At 41.5% G+C, this 25,387-nt stretch overlaps 1 protein-coding gene across 2 annotated transcripts in view; it reads left to right on the top strand.

Moving 5' to 3' along the window:
* LOC119406835 (RAB11-binding protein RELCH homolog) overlaps window positions 1-25,387 on the top strand; it is a 133,893-nt gene that overhangs the window by 56,204 nt on the left and 52,302 nt on the right. For both annotated transcript variants that reach the window (XM_037673593.2, XM_049419196.1), the window contains exons 10-15: window positions 2,037-2,108; window positions 3,397-3,537; window positions 7,697-7,861; window positions 11,988-12,171; window positions 17,625-17,781; window positions 22,611-22,771. In XM_037673593.2, the coding sequence (XP_037529521.1) occupies window positions 2,037-2,108; window positions 3,397-3,537; window positions 7,697-7,861; window positions 11,988-12,171; window positions 17,625-17,781; window positions 22,611-22,771 (880 nt within the window). The remainder of the gene's footprint in view (window positions 1-2,036; window positions 2,109-3,396; window positions 3,538-7,696; window positions 7,862-11,987; window positions 12,172-17,624; window positions 17,782-22,610; window positions 22,772-25,387) is intronic.

Raw genomic sequence — 25,387 nt, 5'->3', positions numbered from 1 at the left:
TAGCTCGCCGTTAGCAGGCTGTAAGACGTTGCTGTTCGTGGCCTAACGTCTAACGCCGCGCGCTGGCAAGCGAGAGGTCGCACGTTCGAGTCCGTGCGTCGGAAAGTTTTTCTGAATTATTTTTCTTTGTGGCTTTTATATATATATATATATATATATATACACATATACATATACGGTGAATGACGGCGGCCACCGACGGCAAAAATCAGCCGAGACTGTCCATATAATTGCTATCGCAATAATACCTCTTTATTCATTCGCTGTCACTGTTGGACAGCTCTTCCTCAATGTTGGACCACGACATCTCATCTTGAGTTCCATCCGTGGCATTGGAAATTCCACATTTATTGAATACCTTTGCAACCATGCTCACTGAAATCAAGCTTTGGCCATTTCCTCGATACTGTTCATTAGTCACTTACTAGATAGTGTCGGTGTGTAGTATTTCATGGGCTTATTGATGCACACATCTAGTGAGCTTGCCACGTGGACTACCAGCATTTTAACTTGCATCTGCCAGCACATTAACTTTGTTAACTTCTGCATGTCGTGATTGTTTCTCACAAAAACCACATTTGTTGTTTTGAGGCTTTCTTTTTTAATTTAGTGGCATGCAATAGTAGCAGCAGAGTAGCATAAAATTCCAAGCAAGTGCCCCCGCCCTAGGAAGTGCCCCCTTCAATTTCACTGCTAATTTCACCTATCTGCTTTTACCCCCGCTCCACACCCTGATCATGCACCGCGTCCAGGCAACACAGGATCCAATCCAATCCTTCTTAGCAGCGCTATTTCTAAGCACCTGCGCCTGAAATTCATCATCAAAATTTGATCTTTTTCCCCACATAATGATTGCACTCCAAACTTGGCGCACAATGCTCATGACGATTTTAATGTTTGTGAAAGTAAAAGCATCGCTTTCGAGATCTGTATCATGCTGTAAAAGCTCATTAATCCGACCCCGTTAATTCGGAAAATCTGACAAGTCGGACGTGTTCTCTGGGTCCGGCAAGCATATGCATTGTTAAGTTGCATCAAACTTTTGTTAATTAGGTCATATTTGGCCGCAACCAGTTAATTCGTCCAACCCTCGGAGCACGCCAAGCACGAAGCGCTGCAAATGTGTCACGCAATGGAGTGAAAAAGGCGTTCACAAACAACCGAAACGGCTGTGGGCATTCAGGAAGGCGGGGTCGCCATCCACAATCTTAACACAACTGCGTTGCTGGTGACCAAGGCTTCAGCGGCTGCAGCAAATTGCTTCGTTTTCGATTTTACTCGGCGCAGGCGAACAATGTAGCAATACGTTTGCTACATTGTGATGAACGAACGATCAGTTGCCGGCCATTTTTTTGATGAAAAAAATATCGTCATGCACGTGTGGTAGTGTCGATGGTGGTGGCGGTACGTAATAAAGGATGGGTTCAGAGCACGTTTCGGTTTAAGACACGGGGGTCTTGAGCCGTGGTTACACTGTGAACGAAGTCGTGAATGACTAAAATGACGGCTTTTGCACTGCTCTTATGCAAAGTGAGTACTAGATTGACGTTGCGATCAAGAAAATGAAACCGCATTTATGTAATAGGCACTCGTTTATTGTTTTGTTGGTGCTTTCGATAATTAGGCATTCAGTTAATTCGGACATTTTCTCTGATCCCCTGAAATCCGAATTAACGAGCTATCATGTAGTTATAAAAAAAAAAGTAAGGCCTTCGAGATCTATGTTGGATGCCCAGAGCTGTTGTGATGGCATGGGCTCAGTACGGGACGAGCTTTCATGCCATGCTTTCCGCAGTCTGATCCATTTCCTTTGTGTTTCTTGTGTTTGTGAATCGTCATTGTAATTCACCGTGCCACAAACAAGAGCCAGAAGACTTCTGAGGAAGTCCATGTGCCCCCCCTCCATTTTTTTTTTCACTTTGCCAGTAATTTAGACTTTCTGGGGGAGGGGGGATTTCTTGCTCAGAATTTTACGGTAGACACCATGCAGTCATCTTCATTCTCTCAAAGTAATTGGATTGTGAAATTGTTGGCAGATAAACCACAAGTACTTGGAAAGAAGACTTTTAGTGGCTGAGTCTTGTGGCTATTTGGCATCACAAGTAGCTGTGAGTATAACCTCTATATCTCAATATTTTCACGTAATAGCTTCATCATGGTAGTGTTTCTGTGTCTAATTCTCTGCATAGATGGAACTTAAAATGCATGCTGTTGTGAACCCACAAATCAACATTATTTTCCGAGTTATCTTTTATCACAATGTGATATAAGTAGACAACATGCAGCATTAAGTATTAGTGATGCTTGTACGTTGTATACAAAAAATTAAAGAACATCTCCATCTTTTTAGTTCATTGTAGCTTTCTGCTTACATTGACTAGTCCATTGTTCTCCCTAAACAAAATTTCCATTAAAATTTTGTTATTCTTACTGTGCCACATTGAAGGCAGTTGTCTTCCACTACACAGATTCCATATATTGCTATTGGATCTAATTGTCTTGTCAGTTGTGTGCTTGTAGCCAGAGTAATTGTACATTATGGTTTATTTCTCTGATTGGTGCTTAAATCATTGCAGCTACTATATGGTTCTGAGGTAAATGCTACATGTTGAAAATACCTTGATGTTGCACAATGATTACATATACAAGGTAGTTCTAAAAGTTTAGAAGTTTGAACATAGCTGAAAGTTGGGTTCACCGGAAACTTTCATATTACAACTTTGGTGTAATGGTTGCACTGTTTTTATTGGTTCTGAAGCTAAAGAAAGAAACCAAATCTGGTTTAGTTGCATTTTCAGCTGCAATTTAAAAGGCAAACTTGCCTAGTGACTAGCTGATTACAATTGCCAACAAATATTTCATAAATGGGGGGAGTCATTCAAATGATTAATGGGGTTGTAAAAAAAAGTGCTTTGAAAGGCGAAATAATAAAGTTTTTTATAATTCTATCATTGCCAGTAGTATGGAAAATTTTCAAGCTTTTCCCAACTGTTGTGCTTTAGTGAAGCAATATCTACTGCAGGAGAAACTCACTGATTCTTTATTCCCTGGATTGCGGAACAAACCTGAATAGTGAAGGAGGCCCAAAACAAATGCAGGTAGTGTCGTGTAAACTAAAAACCACGTGTTTTTCATTTTGTGAGCTTGGCATTCAAGGTGGTAGAAAAAAATCAGTTTTTCTTAAAAGATGAAGCATTAGCGGTGATACCAAGGACTTAAATAAATTCATAAAGCAAAATTTGTAGTTTATCGACCTTGTAAATTGTTGTAAACATTCGCTTGCTAATTAAATTGCATATGTGTGCTTTTGCATCTCAGCAGGTGTATTATCCAGTTTAAAAAGTACCCCAACATAGGGTAAGATTGTATGAAAAAAAACTTTTTTTTTTGTTACAGCCTGAGATCCGTAGCTCCTTGCTACTGTCCATGTTACAACAGATGCTCAGGGAAGAAAAAGATGACGTGGTCAGGGAAAGGGCTGCACATAGTTTAGCTATGCTGCTTGCTTATGTGGATGATCAAGATAAGTTTTCTCAGGTAATACAACCATCCCTCTTAGTGATTTTTTTTTTTGGTTGTCATCACCATTAACGAGCTGAACTTCTGTTATAAGAAGCTGCTGTCAAATACAGTCAAACCGTGTTAATTTTTATGCTGTTTTATTGTTCATATCCTCTTTTCTGATTTTTTTTTTACATAGGCTTACACATTAGTCAAGAATGAATTTCTGATTGAAGCATACTGCACAAGCCGAGAACAGAGCGTGCTATACAGGGTGTCCCAGCTAACTCTGGTTTAAAAATGTGCCAACACACTTTGTGCTGACTGATGTTGCTGACTGTTGCATGGAGCAAGTCACTCCATTTTTTGTGTTCTGATTAATTGCTTAATTAGGTGATATTAACTTCTAAAGCAGCGAAGCTGGGCAAAATATTCTAATTAAAAAGTTGTAGATCGCTTTGAAAAATGTGCGATTAGACACTTTCTAACTTTCTTTTTATCAAGTATTAGTGCTCTTCTGCTTGCTGCTGGTGCCCACGAAATACAAAAAAATACCACGTGACATGCCCACTTGCATGCCGTGGTTGCAGTGCTCCCTAACGTACCACATACAAACGATATGCTTCCCTCGCGGTGGTTCATGACTGTGATAAGTAGATGCAGTGGTTATCGCTTGTGCTGCTGCAAGCAACAGGTTCCTCATCTCACAGCCACCACCATCGCTGCTGTCCAATCGCTTTTTTAACCGCAGAACATGTGGCCAAATGCTATGGTTGTTTTTGGGCGGAATGTTAGGGAGCACTGCAATTACGGCGCACAAGCGGGCATGTCACATGGTATTTTTTTGCATTTTACAGGCATCTGTGAAATAATCGCCATTTTAGAAAAATTTATAGAGCTGTGCGAATAGCAAAATTTTGGGTGCAAAGCGAATTCGAATATTGAAGTGTGAGTGCGAATCGAATCGAATATTTTTCGAATATTTCTCGAATATTTCTAGAATGTTACTCGAATACATTTTTCAATTTTCCTGTGTATTCGTTGAAATGAACAGTGTAGTCTGTTTCAAATCTGCAAAAATCCATAATTGTACCCTCATTTGACCCCTTTCTCCCTCATATATACTGCCGAATACCATATCGACCTTCAGATTTCACCATTTTCTCATCCACTGAAAGGTTCCGACGGGGTTAAAAAATAGCGTAGAAGAATCGTTCATGTGTTGCAATAGAGAAGACACGTGGTGAAGGATCTCGTGGGATGCGACGGTCGTCTTCTTCAGATCAGAGACACTCAAGAAGCCTTGAACCTTTTCCATGGCATCACTGACAGTGGACGAAGGCCTGGAAATATGTGTCGTCGACACCAACACGAATGCAAGCGCGGGACTTCAACGATTACCATGTACACATGGAGTGAGACGAACTTGCTTATCTTCTCTTCAGTAACCTCCCTCCATGGATCCGTCCCTCTCACTGTATGTTGGCTTATCGAAAGTATGCATCCACGCATACTATCTGTGTGGTTGCATATCTCTCTGACGACTTCTACGGTGAAAAACAACACGAAGACGACGACGCACAGCACACTGGAGCGTTGGGTCAAAGTCCACTCCGCGACGTCTTCGCGGAGATAACTGTGCTTTTTCTGCAGCCGGCGCCGAATGCTCCCGCCCGAATGAAGTTAACACCTTGTTGATAAGAGCTGTTATTTTTAGTACGCACCAGATACGTTTACATCGACGCGCGGCAGTGATAAAACGACTCGAGGACAAGACGAAACTTACCGGTGGATAGCTGCTGATGTTCCGGGGAGGTTTGACGCACTTTTGCCGTCCGTACTGAAGCCTGGCAAATCGAAGTTGTCTTCCGTGTCTGTGCTGCTACCATCATCCTGAGATTCCCGCTCAGATTAATCGGAATCCGTCGAAATTCGCCATTTCTGTGGAGGACCCGCGAACGACGTCGACACAAAGTCTGAAACAACGAGCGCTCACCTACCCGACTGCAAACGAGCTTTAAAAATGTCCCCGTGGTGGAAAAAAGAAACTCGCTAACAAAACTGATAAAAACATGTTATTTTACCCTTTGTATTGTGTTAGCTGTCCAGAACCGCTCAGAGAGTGCCAAAACTTGAACTTGAAGTCATCGATAACATACTATCGATGGGAATAGGTGCGGTCACGAAAGTGTTAAATTCTGGTGACAGTCTAAACATGAAAACCGTCGACCTTTGCTTTTTTGTCGACCTTTGCTTTTTTTTTTCTTTTCGATCATGACTATTGAGTAGTGGATTGAATACAAAATACAGTTGAACCTTGATATAGCGAACTCCAATATAATGAAATTCTCGATATAATGAGGTATTTCACTTTTCTCAACTTCAATACCTGATAAAGTGGATGAGTGGATGACTGCCGCTGTAGCTCAGTTGGTAGAGCATCGGGTGCATTATTCGAAGGTTGGAGGTTAGGTCCCTGACGGTGGAGAGTTGTCTTTTTGTCTACTTTACTTTCTTCACATCTATATCACAATCAGTATAATGATACACTTAAAACTGTACAATTAACGTCCCCTATACCTTCCTTGGCTTCATTATCTACTGGTTTTCATTAACATTGTGTCAAACAAAGAAACGAGCCCTAAAAATTCCCCCCTTTTTTCATTCATAGAAAACAATGTATTTTGAACCTCTGCATAATGAAGCGTGTTTATCCGTGATTTCAGTATGATGAAGTTTCACTGCTGCCACAGAGGAAAGCTGAGGTGATAAAGTGGGACTTCTCCTAGGACCAGTGGAACATGCTTGAGTTGCACACGGTTTTGTGAACATACTTTTCAAATCGCGCCTCATGTGGCTGAGAGCAGCATAATAAGCTGTCGACCTATATTCGTATTAAAAATTAGCATAACTACTGAGCTAAAGGAGTTGCACTGTCGCACCCGCTGTTTTTCAAGCAGTGCCAGCATGTTGTTACATTACATATCTATATTTGCAGTAACTTGACACAGCACAAAAATAAAAAGGAAAAATAGCATTAAGAACTCTAATAAAAACGTTCCGAGGTCACCGTGAATGTTGCCGACTCAGTTCATACTTGGCCACCGTAGCTGCACATGCCGGCCCACTTTAATAGCCAAGATTCTTTTTTCAACGAGTAAAACCACAGAGATGAGAACAGTGTCTTCTACAGAACCATAATTACGTCATGTGATTCAGTTGTCACCAACACTTGGAGGCGTTCAGTAACTAAATGCACTCAGCAAACTTGCACGATGACTCAAAAACACAAGAAACTCAAAGACTACGGGATCAGATTGCAGTATGCATGGAAACGCCTGCTCCAGAAATTTCAACCACCTGGGGTTCTTTAACGTGTTCACACCTTAACCTAAGTACACAGGCCTCTGGCATTTCGCCTCCATCGAAATGCGACTGCCGCAGCCTGTATTGAACCTGCAACTTTCAGGTCAGCAGCCACGCACTCTAACCACTGTACCACCGCGGCTTTTGGTTTTGGATCGTGCAATGGTTTCAAAGTTACGTGTTCATCGGAGCGAATGAAATGCAAGTGGTTATGTTCTGTGAACATGATAGCATTTGCGTTGCACCACCCCGGACATCATCCGAGACTTTGATGACAAGCCACAGGGGCAGAACAGACACAATAGCTTTGCTTATTCTATATTACCACAGTACATTGGGCTCGCATTTCTTTCACGTTCACGCATGGCGCTCAGCCACTGTGAAGAGGACTTCGCCGTTGCAGCATCTGTCGTAATCATATTGTGGTTTTAGGACATAAAACCCCAGCAATTATTATTATTATTCATTATCGCAGCATCAAGTCATGGTCGCTGGATCACAGGTTCAGGAAAATTGATTTTTTTCATGTCATTGTACTTAGTTTTTTGTATTGACGTATTAAGCAAACATTTTTCTGGCATTTTCCATCTAAAAAAAAAAAGAAGCCCTTGGTGACATATATTGCTTAAAAGTTCCACTTTCAATTTAACGAAATTTCAGTATAGCAAAGTAATTTGCTGATTATACCTACTTTGTTAATATCGAGGTTTAACTAATTTTGCATTGATCCCCATCTGCATCCACGCTTTGAGAAATGAAGCTTTTTACATCAGCCAAATTTTTGTTGCTAGTAACATGTTCACCATTAACTGTGCTGGTGATGTTGCAGGCAGTTGACCTGGCATTGCTTGTAGTAGCTGATGCACGTGCAAACATGGCTGAGGTGGCACAGACTGTCTTGCTTCCTTCTGTTGCTGCATGGGCACTGGAAATAGGCCACCTGGAGGACACACTGCTTTCCACACTGATTAAACTTCTTGAAGATCATATAAAGGTAAACCTCTAGGGAATAACTCATGGTTCAAAATGAGCTCAAAAGCAATTGCTTGCCATTATATAGTGAAGAATACTGTTGACACTATGTGCTTGTTTATTTTAAAGGGACACTTAAGTGAAACAGTGAATCAGCTTATATTGATAAATTGCACTCTGAGAACTCTAATGTCGTTAATTTCACAATCATATCAAAGATCATAGTATTATTTTTAAATTTTGCTCCGAAATCTCTGCACTTGACATCACGGATTTCATAGTGTATTTTTTGTATTTTGGCGACATTGGCTCAATGAAATATCCTGAAACTTGTTACATGAAGTCTAAGGCCCCGTAAGAGGACAACAGACTTCATTTTTATCGATTAGGAACTGCGTATGACCTAGTAGACGCCGTCAAAATCTATGACGTTGCGGCATTTGGTGCGAGAATTTGAAGGTGGCGTCGCTGCCCGTAATTTATTTTCGGTAGAGCTGTGTGAATAGCAAAATTTTGGGTGCGAAGCGAATTCGAATATTGAAGTGTGAGTGCGAATCGAATCGAATATTTTTCGAATATTTCTCGAATATTTCTAGAATATTTTTCGAACACTTCGAAGCGAAACTGCAGAAAAACAAGTTAGAGAGGATTCCTAAGCATATTATGAGATAGCAACATGAAAGTGTTTCTTTTCGCTAGGTTGATGAAGCACTGGTGGGATGGTGTTTCATAGTTGTCTTATCAAGAATGAGGCAATGTAGAGGCTGAATTGTATTTATGTACATGATTTGGTGCAACCAAAGTGTTGCCGACAGCGCTTCACACATGATAGGCAAAGATGCCATTTCCTCAGCCTCTCCTCCTCTTTCAACTTCTGTGGAAGCCCAACTGATGTGGCGGACAAGGGTGTGCTCCCTTCAAGTCCGGAGTTCCAAATCTGCCTCGTAGACGTCGATATATAAGAACATCTGAAATTTTGGATGCTAAAAAGCTTTGGCTTCCGATTTTTCGGACTTCCTGCTCAAATTTCAGATCCAAAACAGCATTAATTGAGCCCCCACCTCTGCCACATCTTTCATCTCCATGTTGGAACCAGCGTTTTCTTGAGTTAATACATTTGTGACCGTAGCGGAGCTTGAAAGGCAGCTTTGCCGCAATACCGGGGTGTGCTCAGGTCAAGCATATTGAAAATCTAGTATCCCTTTAAAGGTCACACGTAACAAAGCCCCATTGAAAATGGTTATGCACTGGAATTCATTAGGCACTGTTTAAAGAGCACATTACTGGAAGAGTTTTTAAAATCGATACATTTCTGTTGTTCCTTTTGTCTCGGCTATCATCTGCAAGTGGCACACTTTCCCTTGTTTCTCCCATCTGCTTAAGCCAAGGTAGTGCATAATATTCCGTGATGAGCCCTTTATTATTTTTTTTAAATATCTCTAATTCACTTTGAAGTGCATCTCCAGTGGAAGCATTGCACACTTCACTTTGGAACGTAGCCTGTGACATTCCATGTAGTCCCTATTGTGTAGGGCATTCATTCTCTGTCTTGAAGCACAGCTCTCAAAAGGAAGGGCATGCCCTCTGTTCGAAATTACAACTATTTTCAGGCCACAGAGCGGTTTTAGTTTTTGCAGACATGATAAATAAATAAATAAATAAATAAAACACCTCTACAGGCAGGAAATGTGGTGTACTTCTTGCTTGCTTAACCATTATTTTACCATTTTTCCTGCAGATTGCTTTGGTTTCAAAGTAGTATAACATTCTTTGCTGTGTGTCATGTGACCTCAGCCATAAAGAATGAATTCGGAAGTGCTAGGCTTGTGTGAGTATTCGAGCAGTTCAAATATTCGAACGAATATTACAGTATTTGAGTTTGCTTCAAAACGAATTTAAATTATTCTAAATTTCAAAGTATTTGAAATGAACGAGCAGACATATATAAACCCAGTGTAACCCCCTATAAAGGTGGTTTCACTGCGGTGCAGAATTGCTATGCCATGAAAACACCTATCCAGGGGAAATCTGCACTGCCACTAAGCCCTACTTCAAGGTTAAAGGAACAACCTCACATTCATTCATCATTTTTTAACTTTAAAAGCTTGTTATACCGGCTTATATGCTCTAATTATAGTAAAGTTTAAAACGTAACATATTTTACTGGTGATCAAGTGCATTCTACCGAACGTCAAATCCTGCAACTATTCAAAATTGCTTCCATTTCCCTTTGAATCAAAAATAGTGACATTTGCACATGCCTTGTTTCAATTTAAAAAAATATTGTGTAGGTTAGTTGGGTCATGACAAATGTGCTCATTCTTAAACTGCGCGAAATGACCAGGACACAAGCAAGAAAACACAGAGAACAACACGAGCGCACTCTGCGCTCGTGTTGTTCTCTCTGTTTTCTTGCTTGTGTCCTTGTCATTTCGCGCAGTTTAAGAACGTCTGACAGCAATGAACCAACTAGCCCGCCAGAGCGTATTGCTGAAATATGCTCATTTTTCTTTATAATATGTGATATATACTATTCGGATTCGATTGGAAATATTCGATCAAATCACTATTCGCTTTGAATTTGCTTTATACCTAAATTTTACTATTCGCGCAAGCCTAGGAAGTGTGCATCTTCGCTTTGTACCTGAGCCTGTTGCAATACTTTTTGATTAGACAAGTAGTGTTGCTGTTGCTGGACATTGGGTAGTGCAATAAGTAAAGACTTTCACAATAAAGGGCATGACTGTGCTTGCTCTACGTACCGTTTCTTGTGAATGTGTCCACTGATTTATGCTACCTGCAGTTTCCATGTACACGTATTTCTCACACACTACACCATGAACAAGTTGTACTTGAATGTTGCTGTGTATGGATAATTCAAGTAATTAGGCTGTGTTGTCTTCTAGGGATAGCAAATACATGATCTAAATGTTATATTTGACCTATTTTTGTGGTCTTCTCACTTAGCGCAACACATCTTGCAATTGTGGGGTCTCTTGCACTCCAGACACTAAGGACACTGTGCACAATGGGGAAACCAACATAAGGGCGCTTATTGCACCTTCTGTACAGTAAGCCCACTATCAAAATTAAACAGTCAATGCAACGTGCTGATGTAACGTGTTGTGGAATCAAGGAAGCTTCACTTACCATGCCAGGAACCCACCCATTGCTAGAAACCCATGCCCCTGTTGAGGTTGAAGTCTCCCGAACGAAGCTGCATTTTAGGGAATGGGAAAATATCCGCGCGAAGTCCCTCGAAGCTCCAACATCCTTGCTCTATGTCGCTCCCTAAGCCAAAGAGGAGGAAACAAGTTCCTCTTGTACTCTAGCCATGCTTCCATTTGGCATCACTGCCAGAGCACTCTCACCAGCCCTCGCCCTACTGCTCACCTATACCGGCCTTGGTACTGCATGCTCCATCAGGAGAAGCCAGATTGCATGAGACGTGAGGCCATGAGGGCAAAGCATCATACCAGTGGAAGTGAGAAAGTTGAGAGCTCCGTGCAGTGTAATAATTGTACCACTGTTTTTACGAGTGTAGTGGCTATGAACTCTTCACAACACGATGTCAGAGCATGCATGAATACACTCCAGCTTTTGTGCTAATGGCTGAGATCTTCTGCAGTGGCTCTGTGGCTCTAGCATTCAGGTTTTCCTGGTTTTGGCCACTGCATTTTGATTGGAGCAAAATTTTAAAAAATCACAATTGTGTGTTCAGATTTACGTGCTATAAAGAACCCCTGATGGTCAAAATCAATCCAGAGCAACCTTCATTTGGTAGTCTGCGCTTGTCTCTGTCTTTTTTGTCGTACCCCTTTTCATCTGCACTGTAAATCTAAAATCATGAATCACCAACTAGCCCAATCAACCACCCTGCTTAATCCAGAGCCCTCTTATTACTGTGTCTCTGAGCCTTTGGACTGTATGGCACATGAGTCGATCAGTTGGCTGAGGTAGTCTGTAGTTTTCAAGCCATTGAAAGGAGGTACTACTTAGTTAAAGCATATGTAAGCTTTGTGCTTGCGTCTTGTCCCTAGACCTGCTGTTTTATTGGAGGATTTTATTTTGGTCTTTGGTTTTCTGTGGTTGCTTGGAAATCTTCTACTCACTTTCTTATTTGGCATGGTTGCATCTCTTTATTGCAGGCCTTGGCATTGCGATCAGCTGATGGCCCAACTGCACTTACACAAGCTGAAGAACAACACTCAGTGCATCTCATTAAGGCACTTGGAGCATTGTTACCATTCCTTTTTGTTCATGTTGTCGAAACTGGCCCCTATACAAGCCGCTTGAATCTCACAGACAGCTCTTGGAAAAGTGTGTTACGAGGTGGGTTGTGAAGTTAAATGAAAACAAGGAAATTTTCCTGTCGTCAAAAGAACTGAAAATAATTATGGGTACTTGATTTTTATATTTTGTGCACCTTGCTATAAACGTGCATCATATTGTAATGGCTCAGCTGGCTTCAGGTGGTTTACTAATGACTGTGTGTGTATGCTGCAGCGACAAACCAGAACACCTTGGTTTGAGCAAAGTTTGATAACATCCTATTTGGTAATTTTTTCACTCAAACTTTAATGTCTGTGGGTTGCAGCATAATGTTATGCAAAGGATTGAAACCTTTATAATCATTATTCACTCTTTCTGATTGTTCTGGGAGAACTATACATTAAAACCTACAGCGTTGAAAAACATACAAGAACATGAAAATGGGACAAAAGTGATTACAGTAAAGCAGTGCTCATGTACATTCACCGAAAGCGTGCTAACAGTTAAAACAAATTTGCATTGAATGACTTCCTGTAGGGTAACATTTCACAAGAAGGAAACACGACCACAGCTTTGCACCCTAGTCAGAGTATCCTGGAAGTTATTAAAATTATGTTTACATTTGTATATTACACAGTGAATCTGTAGGTGTACAGAAAAATCTTCAGATTTTGTTATGCTGGATCCTTCTTGTGTAGCAAGCAGTCTACATAATCACAAACTAAAGTAGAGCTTAATACTATCTTTTGGCTCTCTTTTTTTTTCTTCTGGTAGAAATTGAAATAGTAGAGTCCTTTAGACATTTAAGTAGGAAAGTCATCAGTCATATATCATCTGCATGTCACAGTTCCAGAATGCAAAATTTTTGAGGCAAGTAGTATGTTGCATACCGAAAATTGCAATCTGGGAATGAAAGATATATGTGGTTAAAGGTGCCAACTGTGGTTACTCTGCAGTATTTTTTTTTTAACTTACTAGGGTACAGACATGGCGTATGAATTATGTAAAATTAAGAGCAAATAGGATGTGATGTGTCAGTACGAAAAGGTAGATTGTCCAGAATACATTTAATACATAAGTGGTATGGTGTTGGCCTGAAGGATACGTGAAGTTCTTGCTGCTGACAGTTCCTTGCATCAATGCCATATTACAAATTTGAGCATATTATATCAGGGTTATTATATCTTGTACATGTTCTGTGATAGAACAAGAGGGAACGAACAGCCACTAGGCGAACGGGAAGCACCCTAGAAGAATGCGTCATGTTTTGATTGTCTACTGGGAGACTGTATAATGAATCAAGAAATATGTTCAACACAAGAACAAATATAGAATTATTATAACTGAATATAAATATTTAGGAGTCTTGTTCTTCAATGCTTTAAATTGAACAGCACAATGACTTTAACAGTTTATTTGTGTTAATGTCTTGATTGGGCACTAGGTGGTGTCGCAGTTTCACGAGACGTTTGATGGTAGCGCTGGTGGCCATTTTCGCAAACTGTCAGCATGGAATGGGATTAAGCCAGACTCAAAGCAGGCTAATTCATTTCTCTGGCCCAAGCACTTACGTTTCAATCCAAATGAAGTCGTTTGAAGACCTTTCTATATCCGTTCTATCGGACGGAACAATGTCTCCATCTGTTCTGTGCCCATTCTTTGCCTAGCAGACTACAGAATGATTAACACCGCTGTCCTTTCTGGTTGCTGCCCTTTCTGGTTGCTGTTCTCACATCTGATCGGCAGATGAGCCTCGACCAGTCCTGTGCGGCGCAATGGAACGTTCCATCACTGAACGTGTACAAGATCGTGCCCTTAAACTCTGAGGGTGTATATGACACGCTTTGACACACTGTGTGCACAATTGTGTACACCACTTGTTTTTGCCATTTGTAATGACTAGGGGCTAAGAGAGAGCAAGATGCCTTGAGCTTTGGATGAAATGAACCTCCTTCATAATGAATTTGTCCTCATTTAACTTCATTTTGCAGTGTACTGTTGTATATGATCAGTGTGCTGAAGGCACTACACTGTTCGACGAGTAGTTAGATGTGCCCCTTCCCACGAGCCACGTCAATAGTGTAACTTTGCTCCAAATGGACATACCTGAAAACGAATTTGCACTGTATTTTTGGCATAAGATTTCATTCTGTTAATGCAAAAACGGAGCATGAACGACTTTGCAATAAGTAGATATTCAATTGCAATTCAATTATAATTAATTACTGCTACACAGATAAATTAACGCATGATGACATTATTTTTATTGCAATAGAATATCGAGTGCCTTGAAATAATGTTGTGTCGATTTGATGCATTTACAGACAGTTCTTCATAGGTGGCATCTGAAAGGGTTAAACAGAACTCCTGTTAAGTTTAACACATTTTTCTGGTCCCTTCACGTTCTGTTTAACGAGAGTCTACTGTACATGATGTTATAGGGTATTCACTTAATATTGCAAGTTTAAGGAAATTTTATTGTAACAGTGTGGCTTCCCACCGCGGTGGTCTAGTGGTTATGGTGCTCGACTACTGACCTGAAGGTCACGGCATATCCCGGCCACAGCGGCCGCGTTTCTGATGGAGGTGAAAATGCTTGAGGCGTGCATACTTAGATTTAGGGGCATGTTGACCCTTTCACTCTGGTGTTTCTGGCCATGACGCACCCCCAGTGCCGGCTTGGTTTTGAAAATATCAGGGAAGCTTGAAATAATCAACTTCTTGCGTATCCGGTTGAAGAGTTACGCTCGCGGATAGTCCGAAACGTGACACATCCAAAGGAAACAGCATGGTGAGAAATCGTCTTTATTCCACATATTTTCGGTTTGCCTTGCACGCTTGCGTGTTAACGGCCCCACCATCTCAACATCAGTATCTGATGTTGGCACGGTGTAGGTGAAACCTGTGACAGATGGCAGAACAACCCTTGTGCCCATAATCGCATGCGCACCGCATGGGCGCCCAGCCCCAGAGAGTAGCATCCACGGAGCGACCATAGCCCCCCAGCAAAGAATTGTGGGTGCAGTGGCTCTGTACTCTTCAGTATACGTACCAGCACAGTGCAGGGTGAAAATACAAGCTTCTAGAAAGATTCGACAGATGGCGCGACCACTAAAAACATGCCAGCTTTGCGCTTCGATGCGAATTTTTGAATGCGCAGTGGATAATATAGCCATATTTCAGTGACACTGTGGGGAGGACAACGCGAAAACGTACCGATATGCCAGTGACAGCGAAAGGGTTAAAGAACCCCAGGTGGTCTAAATTTCTGGAGCCCTCCACTACGGCGCCTCTCATAATCATGTCGCAGTTTTGGGACGTTAAACCCCAACGATTTTATTGTAATTGAAACAGTGTGGCTAAAATAATCCCTTTAGGCACGAATTATGATAGACGATCTGCAAATGTGTCAAATTTACTCAACTTTATTCCAAGGCACTTGATAGTGTATATCAAGAAAGAAAAGAAGGTAGCATGTTGTTTTGTGCAAGTTTCAGTAATTAATTGTAATTATCTTGTGAAAGTAAAAAATGAAACTTTATATACATCTTTAATAAACCTTATATTGCAGAATTAACAACAATAGGGTGCTCAAAGAATAATATATTAGTCTGTGCACGTAGCTGTCTCATCAAGTTATTGCAAATGTCCTACACTTTGTGAAGCCTGTGTCACGTGCAGCTTGCACTTTGGTAGATTGCAGAGTCAGTTGTACATTCCTCTACTAGCTGTGTCGCAGCATATAGAGCTAAAAATTATTCTAAAATTTTAGCATGAAAGGAAATACAGTTAAACCTTGGTATATCGAAGTCTGCAAAATCAGCAATTTACGTTGTTATAATGTAAGGTCTTTAGTTGCTGAAGGATGTTGTTTTACACGGAAAGTGCTCCAAGAACGCTTGCATAACATGGCAGTATGGAAATATTACTAATGTAAAATGAAAATCGTTGAATCTTAGATCATGCTGCACTTTCATGCTGCACTGGCAAAGTCCTCTTTTTGAAGTTGTTGTACGTCACGCCTGAGCTGTAAAAAATGCAGGTCCAGTACACTGTGGTAATAAGTGTTAATTAAGCACAGCTATCGTGCCCATTCTGCTGCCATGGCTTGTCATTGAACCCTGTGGTGTTGCCCAGCCTGGTGCGATGCCAATGTTATTCATGTGATTGTGCACCGAACTGAACCACTTGCTCTCCACTTACTCTCCACTTGGTTCAATGAACGTCAACACGCACCATGGAAAACCGTCACACTGCACAAAAACGAAAGAGCTTTGGTGTAAAATAACATGAATCAGGGTCACGTTCTGAATTGTAGCACCTCTGTTCACGGTGCCAGGCTTTCAATTTTGCAACATTGTGTTCGCCACATGTCCAATGAATTGATCTAGACCCAGTGAGGAGTCACGAATTTTGACTGTCACTCGGTGATTGTGATCACTTGCAAGGCACTAGCCTTGTTAGCATCATCCTTTTCCTGAACGATTGTGATTGCTTGCATGATAAGTGGGAGCTTGTTGCGCTTAGTACTACTGCCATTATGATGACTAATGGCTGTCACTTGACACATGGTGTTAACGAAAACACTTAATTGGGCACTGACGCATCACATGGGTGGCATGAAATACCCTAGTGCAATATGATAATGATGCGATAGGGTATTGCACGCTTCCTGTCTCCCCTGTTCCAGAGGCGAGGAAATGAGCATTCATCTCCCCTCGCCTCAGAAATGCTGCTGGAAAAGACTGCTTTGCTTCGGTGGCTGCTCTGTCACGTTGTGCGGGGTTTGAAAAATGCGTCTGTGAAAACCACTTGCAATTCAACCATTTGACCACTGGGACCAGGAGCAGTTTCAGTTTAATGCCCCAGTTTTCCTTTCTTGCAGCAGTGAAACTTCATTATATTGAAATTGTGTATAAAAATGCTTTGTTGTATTGAAAAAACGGCAGGAAGTGAAGATGGAAGCGTGCGATGAAAAAATCCATAAACAGGGGGTGGGTGCTCGAGCCGACGTTTCGACAAGTGGACTTCTCATCTTCAAGGCTGGAACTGATTTGTTGTATTGAGTTACATTGAGGTGTACAGTACTCACAGATTGAAATGCGAAAATTTAGGGCTACGTAATGTACATGCTTTCATTTCCAGTGCCTACAGTTCGTGTCATATCAGTGTAACTTTGACTTAAACACTTGCATCAAAGCCAACATTACCTTTAGAGGCCAAATTTACAGTGACATGATACGGTTATCGCGAGTACTTGCTCATAGCAGTCATTATACTTTAAAAAACGATGTCGCATTTTGAGGTTTAACTGCAGTAAAAACTTTAATTTGTGAATAAAAATTTCAACATGGTCAGGATAGAAAACATGGCATCACCTCACATGGGACTGGTGTAGTCTTCTGCAGACGAATAAATATTGCTGCCATTCTGATAAACTGAACAGTGTGCTGGAAAACTGCCTTCCATGTTGTGTGGCTGAAGATATGTGATTTATTTAATTTTTCATGTAGATGATAGGCTGCCACATCCACAAAACCCACTGTATGACACACTAAAAATCTCAAGGTATACTTCAAAAATGCCAGCTGTGGTAGCTGCATTTGATGAGCACATTGGACAAGAATGGTATAAGACATGGCCAGCTTTTGACTGGCTTCTCAGCAAATTGTGAGTATATTTTTTCTTTATATGTGTCTGTATTGCCCAATAAATACTATGTTTTAGCAAATAAGTTAGAAAGCTGGTTGTCCTGCAGTTTTTAGCCTAATGTAAAATGAGTACGTGCAAGGTGGTGAACATTTCATGTAATACACATTTTTACATTAAAGAGCCCCTCACCAGGTTTGAGCACTGCAAATGAAGAAGTGCAGTGCATAGATCAGGCAGTGGCAATTGTGTCTGCAAGTATGAAATGGCCTCGTAATCTGGATTTCATTGAAACACTCCCTAGATGGCACCTTACAACTTTCCGTGTGTAATAAAAATTTGAAGTATGGCCTGGTAAGGAGCCCTTTGAAAATGAGTTGAAGGGGTTATAGAAACATGGAAAATTGATTATCAGTAGGCAATACAGAGAAGTCCCGGTCTCGAGTCAGCTTTTGGCAGGGCAACCTGTCTTTATCAGAGACGAAGAGAAATCTCCTTAGAGACCGTTTTGAAATGGCTCCAGACTTTCCCTCTTCCCTCTTACTTATATTTAGTATCACCACGGTGTAAGAATATACTCAGGTGATGACACTCTTCCCCCAACGCATGGGAAACCGCAATCCACGCGCGTCCAGATAATGTTCGGTTTCTTATCAGATGACTTGGAGGGCGCTACGAAAAGCGGGGCAGTCGTCTCCATAGTAACGCGCATGCTGCTGATAACGTGCATTTTTCTGTGCCATTTTGCTGGATAATGTGCATCCGCCAAGCGGCGTCGAGGGGCGAAATCGAGAGAGCAACAGGAGAGGGCACGGCGAGCGCGGCGGCGATGACGTAGCACCACCGTGACTCGGCTACTCGCGGGCGCTCTCCGCCTCAAGCCATTAGATGGCGCACCGCTCAACGGACCGACGTCCGAACATTTTCTGGCCGCTTAGGCGAGCGCAGTGTCAACACCTGAATATTCTTACACCGTGAGTATCACACACAAAAATAGTGTGTCATACTACATGTATCCATTATGACCGCTGCTGGTTGGTTGCTGTTACTGGTTGCTATTACTGTAATAGAGGTAAGATTAAAAATGAAAGTACTACTTGCCATCATCAAATGCTCAACTTTGCTAGGTATCCTTTGGCACATTGTTGTAGCTTTGGCATCACATAATATACTTGTAAATAGTATTACTGTTATATTACTGAAACCTGAAAAATGTACTGGCAGAGAAGATATTTGTCAAATAAAACGGTGAGGTTGTGGCAAATGGTGGAGTCACTCATTATCTCAATGTTTTCTCAGAACGTGAGCTTGGGCATGTTAGTACTCCACGTTAACACGTATAGTGGGTTTAGTTGAACCTCAACATAACAAACCCAGACATAAATTGTTTGTGGATCTATTGACATAAATATAAAATTTGGTTCGCATTGCATTATTTCAGTGGAGTATTCGTCTGCTATACTATTAGTGATGTGATAGCTGTGCCAGTTGCGTCAAACTGCGCCAAGCGATGAAAGCTGCTACATGCTGCTACATTTCAGCAAAAATCTCACAGTTTGTGCCGAGCGTATGCCAAGACGTCGTTTTTGCAGTCTACACCAGTGTGCTGCTCCCATGCGATAACACTACTCGCACAGTTGCACGTTCGCAGCCTTACAAATACATGTATATAATTTATTGTTGTCGCTGCGCCTCGATTTTGAACAGCAAGATTTGAATGGTTAATTAAGATTGGCAGAAAACCCTTTCCTGGCTTGTCAGGGCACTTGCATTTCTTTTGCATAGATTTGATCATAGTTTTTTTTCACTGACATCCGTGCGTATGCCTACGAACATCAGATAATGAAGGTATTTTTATGCTCAATGCGACTTTGTTATAACGACATTAAACTCGATTAATTTTGTTTCAGTTTTTCATGGCTTTGAATGCTAGCATACTGTGAGATGAGTTTTTTTTTTTCTCTAGGATCCAAGCGCTGAAAGCATCGCAGGAAATGCTTGCAATATTAGTCCAGCTATAAAGTAAAAAAAAAGCATTTTATACACGGTAATAAACAGCGCGAAAAAACTAGAGAGAAAAGGAAAGAACAACACGGGACGAGCGCTGTAACGTTGTACAGTCACAGGGGACGGACGCAGTGGGAAATTGTGGAGGCTGCACACATCAGTGTTCTGTCCGATACATGTGTCGCTCACGCCTTGATTGCCTTACTTGACAAAAAGCTCAATTATCTGAGCTTACGAAGATAGTCATATCTTTGCTGTTTTTTGTGACTTGTTCTAACCGGACACTCATGTGCATGTGGTATGCAGCTCTGTTATTTAAGCTTTGTTATGCGCAATAAATGTTGCAGTTGGCAGCAGTGCTTGTCCCATGTTGTTGTTCTCTTTTGCCTCTCATTTTTTCCTACTGTTTATTACTATGCATCCATACCAACTAGCCCAGCTTACCACTCTTTTGAACATTTTATGCTCCAGACTCTTCCTTTTGGGTTAGGCTGAGAATTTATGGGATAACCCTTGGAATCAGTGTACAAGATTTTGTAATTTGCACCCTAATTGTTCATTTATTCTGGCTAGTTATCACTTGTATGATTACTCATGAGCAGTGAAGTTGTTAAAATTCTTAAGGCATATTTTTTAAAAACTCATTGACCTTTAATGTCCCCTTCACTTCCTTTTTGTACGACAATCATTAAAAGTTGTCACAATATAATGCTTAGCAGGTGAATAATAATGGTAAATATTACAATTCATTCTTCAAATATAGCCTTCTAGCACCCACCACGATGGCCTAGCGGTTAAGGTGCTCGACTGCTGACCCACAGGTCGCGGGATCGAATCCCGGTTGGGCGGCCGCATTTTTGATGAAGGCGAAAATGCTAGAGCCCCGTGTACTTAGATTTAGGCGTACGTTAAACTCCAGGTGGTCAGAATTTCCGAAGCCCTCCACTACGGCATCTCTCATAATCATATCCTTGTTTTGGGACGTTAAACCCCAGCAATTATTATTATTTTATAGCCTTCTAGCAAGTTTTGCACATTAGAATGTTGTTTTTGAAGCATTTTATGTGCTACAATTGAGGGAAAAAGTAGTGATTGCTACTGAGTTACCACTCCATATGTCAAATTGTGCTGATTCTAGTAGGACCAGAATTCTAGAATGCTTGTATACTATTTAGGTTTATCCAGGTGGTTAAACTTCATGAACTTTAAAGTAGTTTAGATTCCATAAGGACCTTCCTCTGCTAAGGCATCTCTCATTGCACGTGAGTTGCTTTGGGACACCAAACTGACCATCTAAGTCATAACTGAAGCAATAAATAAATAAATAAACCAGATTGTACAACTTGGTATTTATTTCAATCTTGATGTGGCCCCTTCTTTTATGCACTGAATTGTCTATGGCTTATGCCAAACATCCCAAGTGGGGTTGTTAGATATTTTATCCATCTAATACTGGCTCAGTTGTGATTGTGTGTGTAATTAATATTGTGCAGGGTATTGAACCAAAATTAGTTTCAGTTCTGTTGATTCTGTTCAGATTATGGTTCAGTTTGAGTGAATTTTACATGGTTCGTAATGGTTTAAAGAAAAATCTGAAATTCGAAAACAGTACCGTAAAAGAGGGTGATTATGTTTTTGTCTATAAAACGCATATTACTTCATTTTTTTCACTACTTATGTCTACTTATGTAGCTTTGTAGCTTTGTGTATATTAATGAAAAGTGCAGAATTGAGAAAGCCTTTCATTTGTAAGTGTGCTTTGCCACTGACCAGCTGCCTTTACTAATATGTGCAACATCATGATTGGCAGGAGTCTGATTGACAAATATAGTGAGAGTAAGAATGTTCAGGGGATTATGGACTTTTTGTCAATTCCAGTAGTCCACTGCCACTGAGTGGTACAACTAACCAGCACAAAGAACTTGTCATCACAATTATGTCAGTAAATCAGCTATTTCCAGGAAGTGAAAGAGGTAATTCTTCCAAATGCTCATGAACAGCTGGCCAAACTGGTTCAGAACATTTGCATAACTTTGTTGAGGTTCAGGTTCAGCTGCAATTTGTTGTACAGGCCTTGTTTGACAGAAATGAGTGGCTCTCTTCTACCCCGGTCACACTGGCAAGTTTAGTGTCATTTTGAGCGAGTGCACTTACGCCCCCAGAATGGCACTTTGGCAGCGCGCTGCTACACGAGAAAAGGAAGTGCACTTTGGAAATGATTGTAATGGCGATGGGTACTGAAGTAGCACAACAGGTATTTGTTATTTCAGGCAATGTTTCTTAAGTAATACTGTGTTACAGCTATAACCAGCCCTTAAAATAAAATTTACGTACAAACGCGGCGGCTGCAGCCATTGCACGGCGTGCGCTGCTGGGCATGCCACTGGCGGTCGGGGCTGTAAACTGCCCGAGAACGAGAATAGCAAAGTAGTTTTTTGTATTATAGTATGTTTTAATGCATAAGAATATTCCTAATAAAGAAAACGATAGTTCAAAAATGCTATGAACTCAGCTTCGGATAATAACTTATTTATTTTCGAGCCACTGCTATCGAGGCTAGACACTCCGTCTCGGCGAAGTGAGTTTGGCGAACGCACTCGCCGGCAAGTGCGCTTTGCAGCGAGTGTCACTAAACGTTCCCGTGTGACAGCGTGCGAATGGCACTAGCGGCGAAGTCCACTCCCTCAAAGTGCACTTAAGTTGCCCCGTGTGACAGGGGTATTCCTCTTACGGTTCAACGCTTTGGTAGTAGTATGCTTGACAAGCATATTAGAAACTTCTGTAAATGGTATACATTTAAGCACTGTGATAAATCCAAACTATCATTCATTGCTTGCTTTCAGCATTCCTTTCCTCACAGGCATAACTGCAAACACAGAACCATCAAGTCGTCCTACTGTGCATGCGTTGTCTGAACTCCTTCTCAATGTCTGCCAACTTTTTGGTCGCACCTTCACTCAATGCAAAGTGAAGCCTGCGTTTTCTGCATTGATTCCTCTCAATGGTAAGGTGTTGTTTTTCACACTTTTGCTACTTCATGTGTATCATGCTGAAATGAGTTATTGTGGTACTAAATTCATTGTATTGTTATTATACATGGTGTTTACTTGTTTTTCCACACTTATCAAATCTATGGGCATATTAATACATTAAATGTTGGAGTTATTTTGTTTTATTGTAAAATGGTGATAAATCAACCTTTCCTTCACAACCATTGTTGCTTGCTGTTCACAGGGGTGGCACAGCTGCGTCGATTGTGCCAGAGTGCTAATTTTTAACTTGTCGCACCAAGCTGTGGGGTCATTCCACGCCAAACGTCCCAGACATTGTGCTCGACCCTCTCCAATTGTATTGTAAAAAATTGTGGACGTTCATATCAGTGCACTATTTGCCCTCGGGAAGTATTTTTTGGAAAAAAAAAAATTTCTTATCTGTTACAGTGGTTTGAATTTTGCCGTAGTGGGTGAAACATAGGTTGCGAAAAAATACTCTAAAAAATACAATACTTTACGGAACGCTTTAAATATCTGCTGTTTACTTGAAAAGGAATGGCACTATCTTATTATCACCCATTGACGACCACTACTTTGTCTCACGATGTGCTTTGTGGTGAAGCAATGCTGCAATTCTGCGCCCATTTTGATTATTTTTTAAAAATTCTACGAATATTACAGACAAAATAGGACTATATCACATGGCTGGATAGTTGGCAGTAAGCGTGTCAAAAAAGTATTGAAGTCGATGACCGAGTAGTTTCGAAGTGGAAGGGGCGCAAACATTGAAAAATGTGTGAAATGCTCCACGTTCAGGCACATGTAGAGTGGTGATGCAGTCCAAGTAAAAATGCACGCTTGGTCTCGTTGGGAAGAGTAAACAAAGGGAATTTATTTGTGAAAGTTTAATCGGAGTGTTTTTTGTTTTTGGCGAGAAACAAAATTTTATGTTGAGCATTCGCGGCGTGCCTGGGCGCGGGCCCGTAAGTCCGCTTCACTGCGCCGCCACTGTTCCTTAGGGCAACGGAAGTGTGCAGCGCCCACGCGGGTGGCACGATTGTGTGCTGCTGTTAGTTTTCACGTTTCGACACGCATTCTTCGGCTTTCCGCAGTGCCGCCGACGAAGTGTCAGGGAAAACGAGTGATGGTTCGTTTAAAATATATTATTATATAATAAAAGTGGCTAACAGGCACCGGGAATACACTTATAATTCTTTTTTATGGGCAGCTCGCTAGAACGTGACGCTCGCCATTCGTGCCTCGGAGCCGAATGGTGCTACGTATTCTTACGCTCGGATCTTCGGCAGAGGTGAACTGTGCTCCGGTGATCGCGTCGCCGAGCGAGCACGCGGCACTCGAAGGTTCGTCTTTCGGCCGCATCCCTTGGCAGCGAGTAAGATAAACATTGCGAATGGTTAGTATACTGCTATCGTGTCATATTTTAGACGGAGAGCCTGTACAACGGAAACCGAAAGCGATTAATATACAAAAGGACGAAGCCGCCTTTAAGGCGGCTTCGTCCTTTTAAATGTCTATCGCCTTCGCTTAGTAATCGCAAGGCGATTACTAAGAGGAAAGCATCGCATGCAGCGTGGCAGAAAGTTGAGCTCTCAGCAAGGTGTGAGTCTACAATCTCCCTCAAAGGTACGCGCACGTTTCACCTTTTCGTGCCATCATCACGTACTGACCACTCTTAATGCTGGGCTCACCACCTACTCAGCAACACAGGCATTTCAAGTGGCGAAGACCATACGTCGGCAACGGAAGTAAGAACTGCAACCTCCGCAGAGATCGAAAACACAACCCAAGCTCTGCGCCTGTCGTACGTGTGCATGCAGTGACGTTGCAATGAAATCGTGCTCTGCTTCGACTACTAACTGGCAGCCTTTAGTGTCCTTCCGAAACATTCTGCCAGCCATATACACTGTTTGCAAGTTTTCAGCAACGTGAAAACTCACAGCAGCACACGATCGTGCCACCCGCGTGGGCGCTGCATACTTCCGTTGCCCCAAGGAACAGTGGCGGCGCAGTGAAGCGGACTTACGGGCTCGCGCCCAGGCACGCCGCGAATGCTCAACATAAAATTTTGTTTCTCGCCAAAAACAAAAAACACTCCGATTAAACTTTCACAAATAAATCTCCTTTGTTTACTCTTCCTAACGAGTCCAAGCGTGCATTTTTACTTGGACTGCATCACCACTCTACATGTGCCTGAACGTGGAGCATTTCACACATTTTTCAATGTTTGCGCCCCTTCCACTTCGAAACTACTCGGTCATCGACTTCAATACTTTTTTGACACGCTTACTGCCAACTATCCAGCCATGTGATATAGTCCTATTTTGTCTATATTATTCGTAGAATTTTTAAAAAATAATCAAAATGGGCACAGAATTGCAGACTTGCTTCACCACAAAGCACATCTTGAGACAAAGTAGTGGTCGTCAATGGGCGATAATAAGGTAGTGCCATTCCTTTTCAAGTAAACAGCAGATATTTAAGGCGTTCCGTAAAGTATTGTATTTTTTAGAGTATTTTTTCGCAACCTATGTTTCACCCACCACGGCAAAATTCAAATCACTGTAACAGACAAGAAAAATTTTTTTTCCAAAAAATATTTTCCGAGG

Source organism: Rhipicephalus sanguineus, chromosome 1, assembly GCF_013339695.2.
Source record: "Rhipicephalus sanguineus isolate Rsan-2018 chromosome 1, BIME_Rsan_1.4, whole genome shotgun sequence".
Lineage (NCBI taxonomy): Eukaryota > Metazoa > Arthropoda > Arachnida > Ixodida > Ixodidae > Rhipicephalus > Rhipicephalus sanguineus.
The sequence above is the reverse complement of the archived record's forward strand: the minus strand, read 5'-3'. Positions and strand labels throughout refer to the sequence as shown.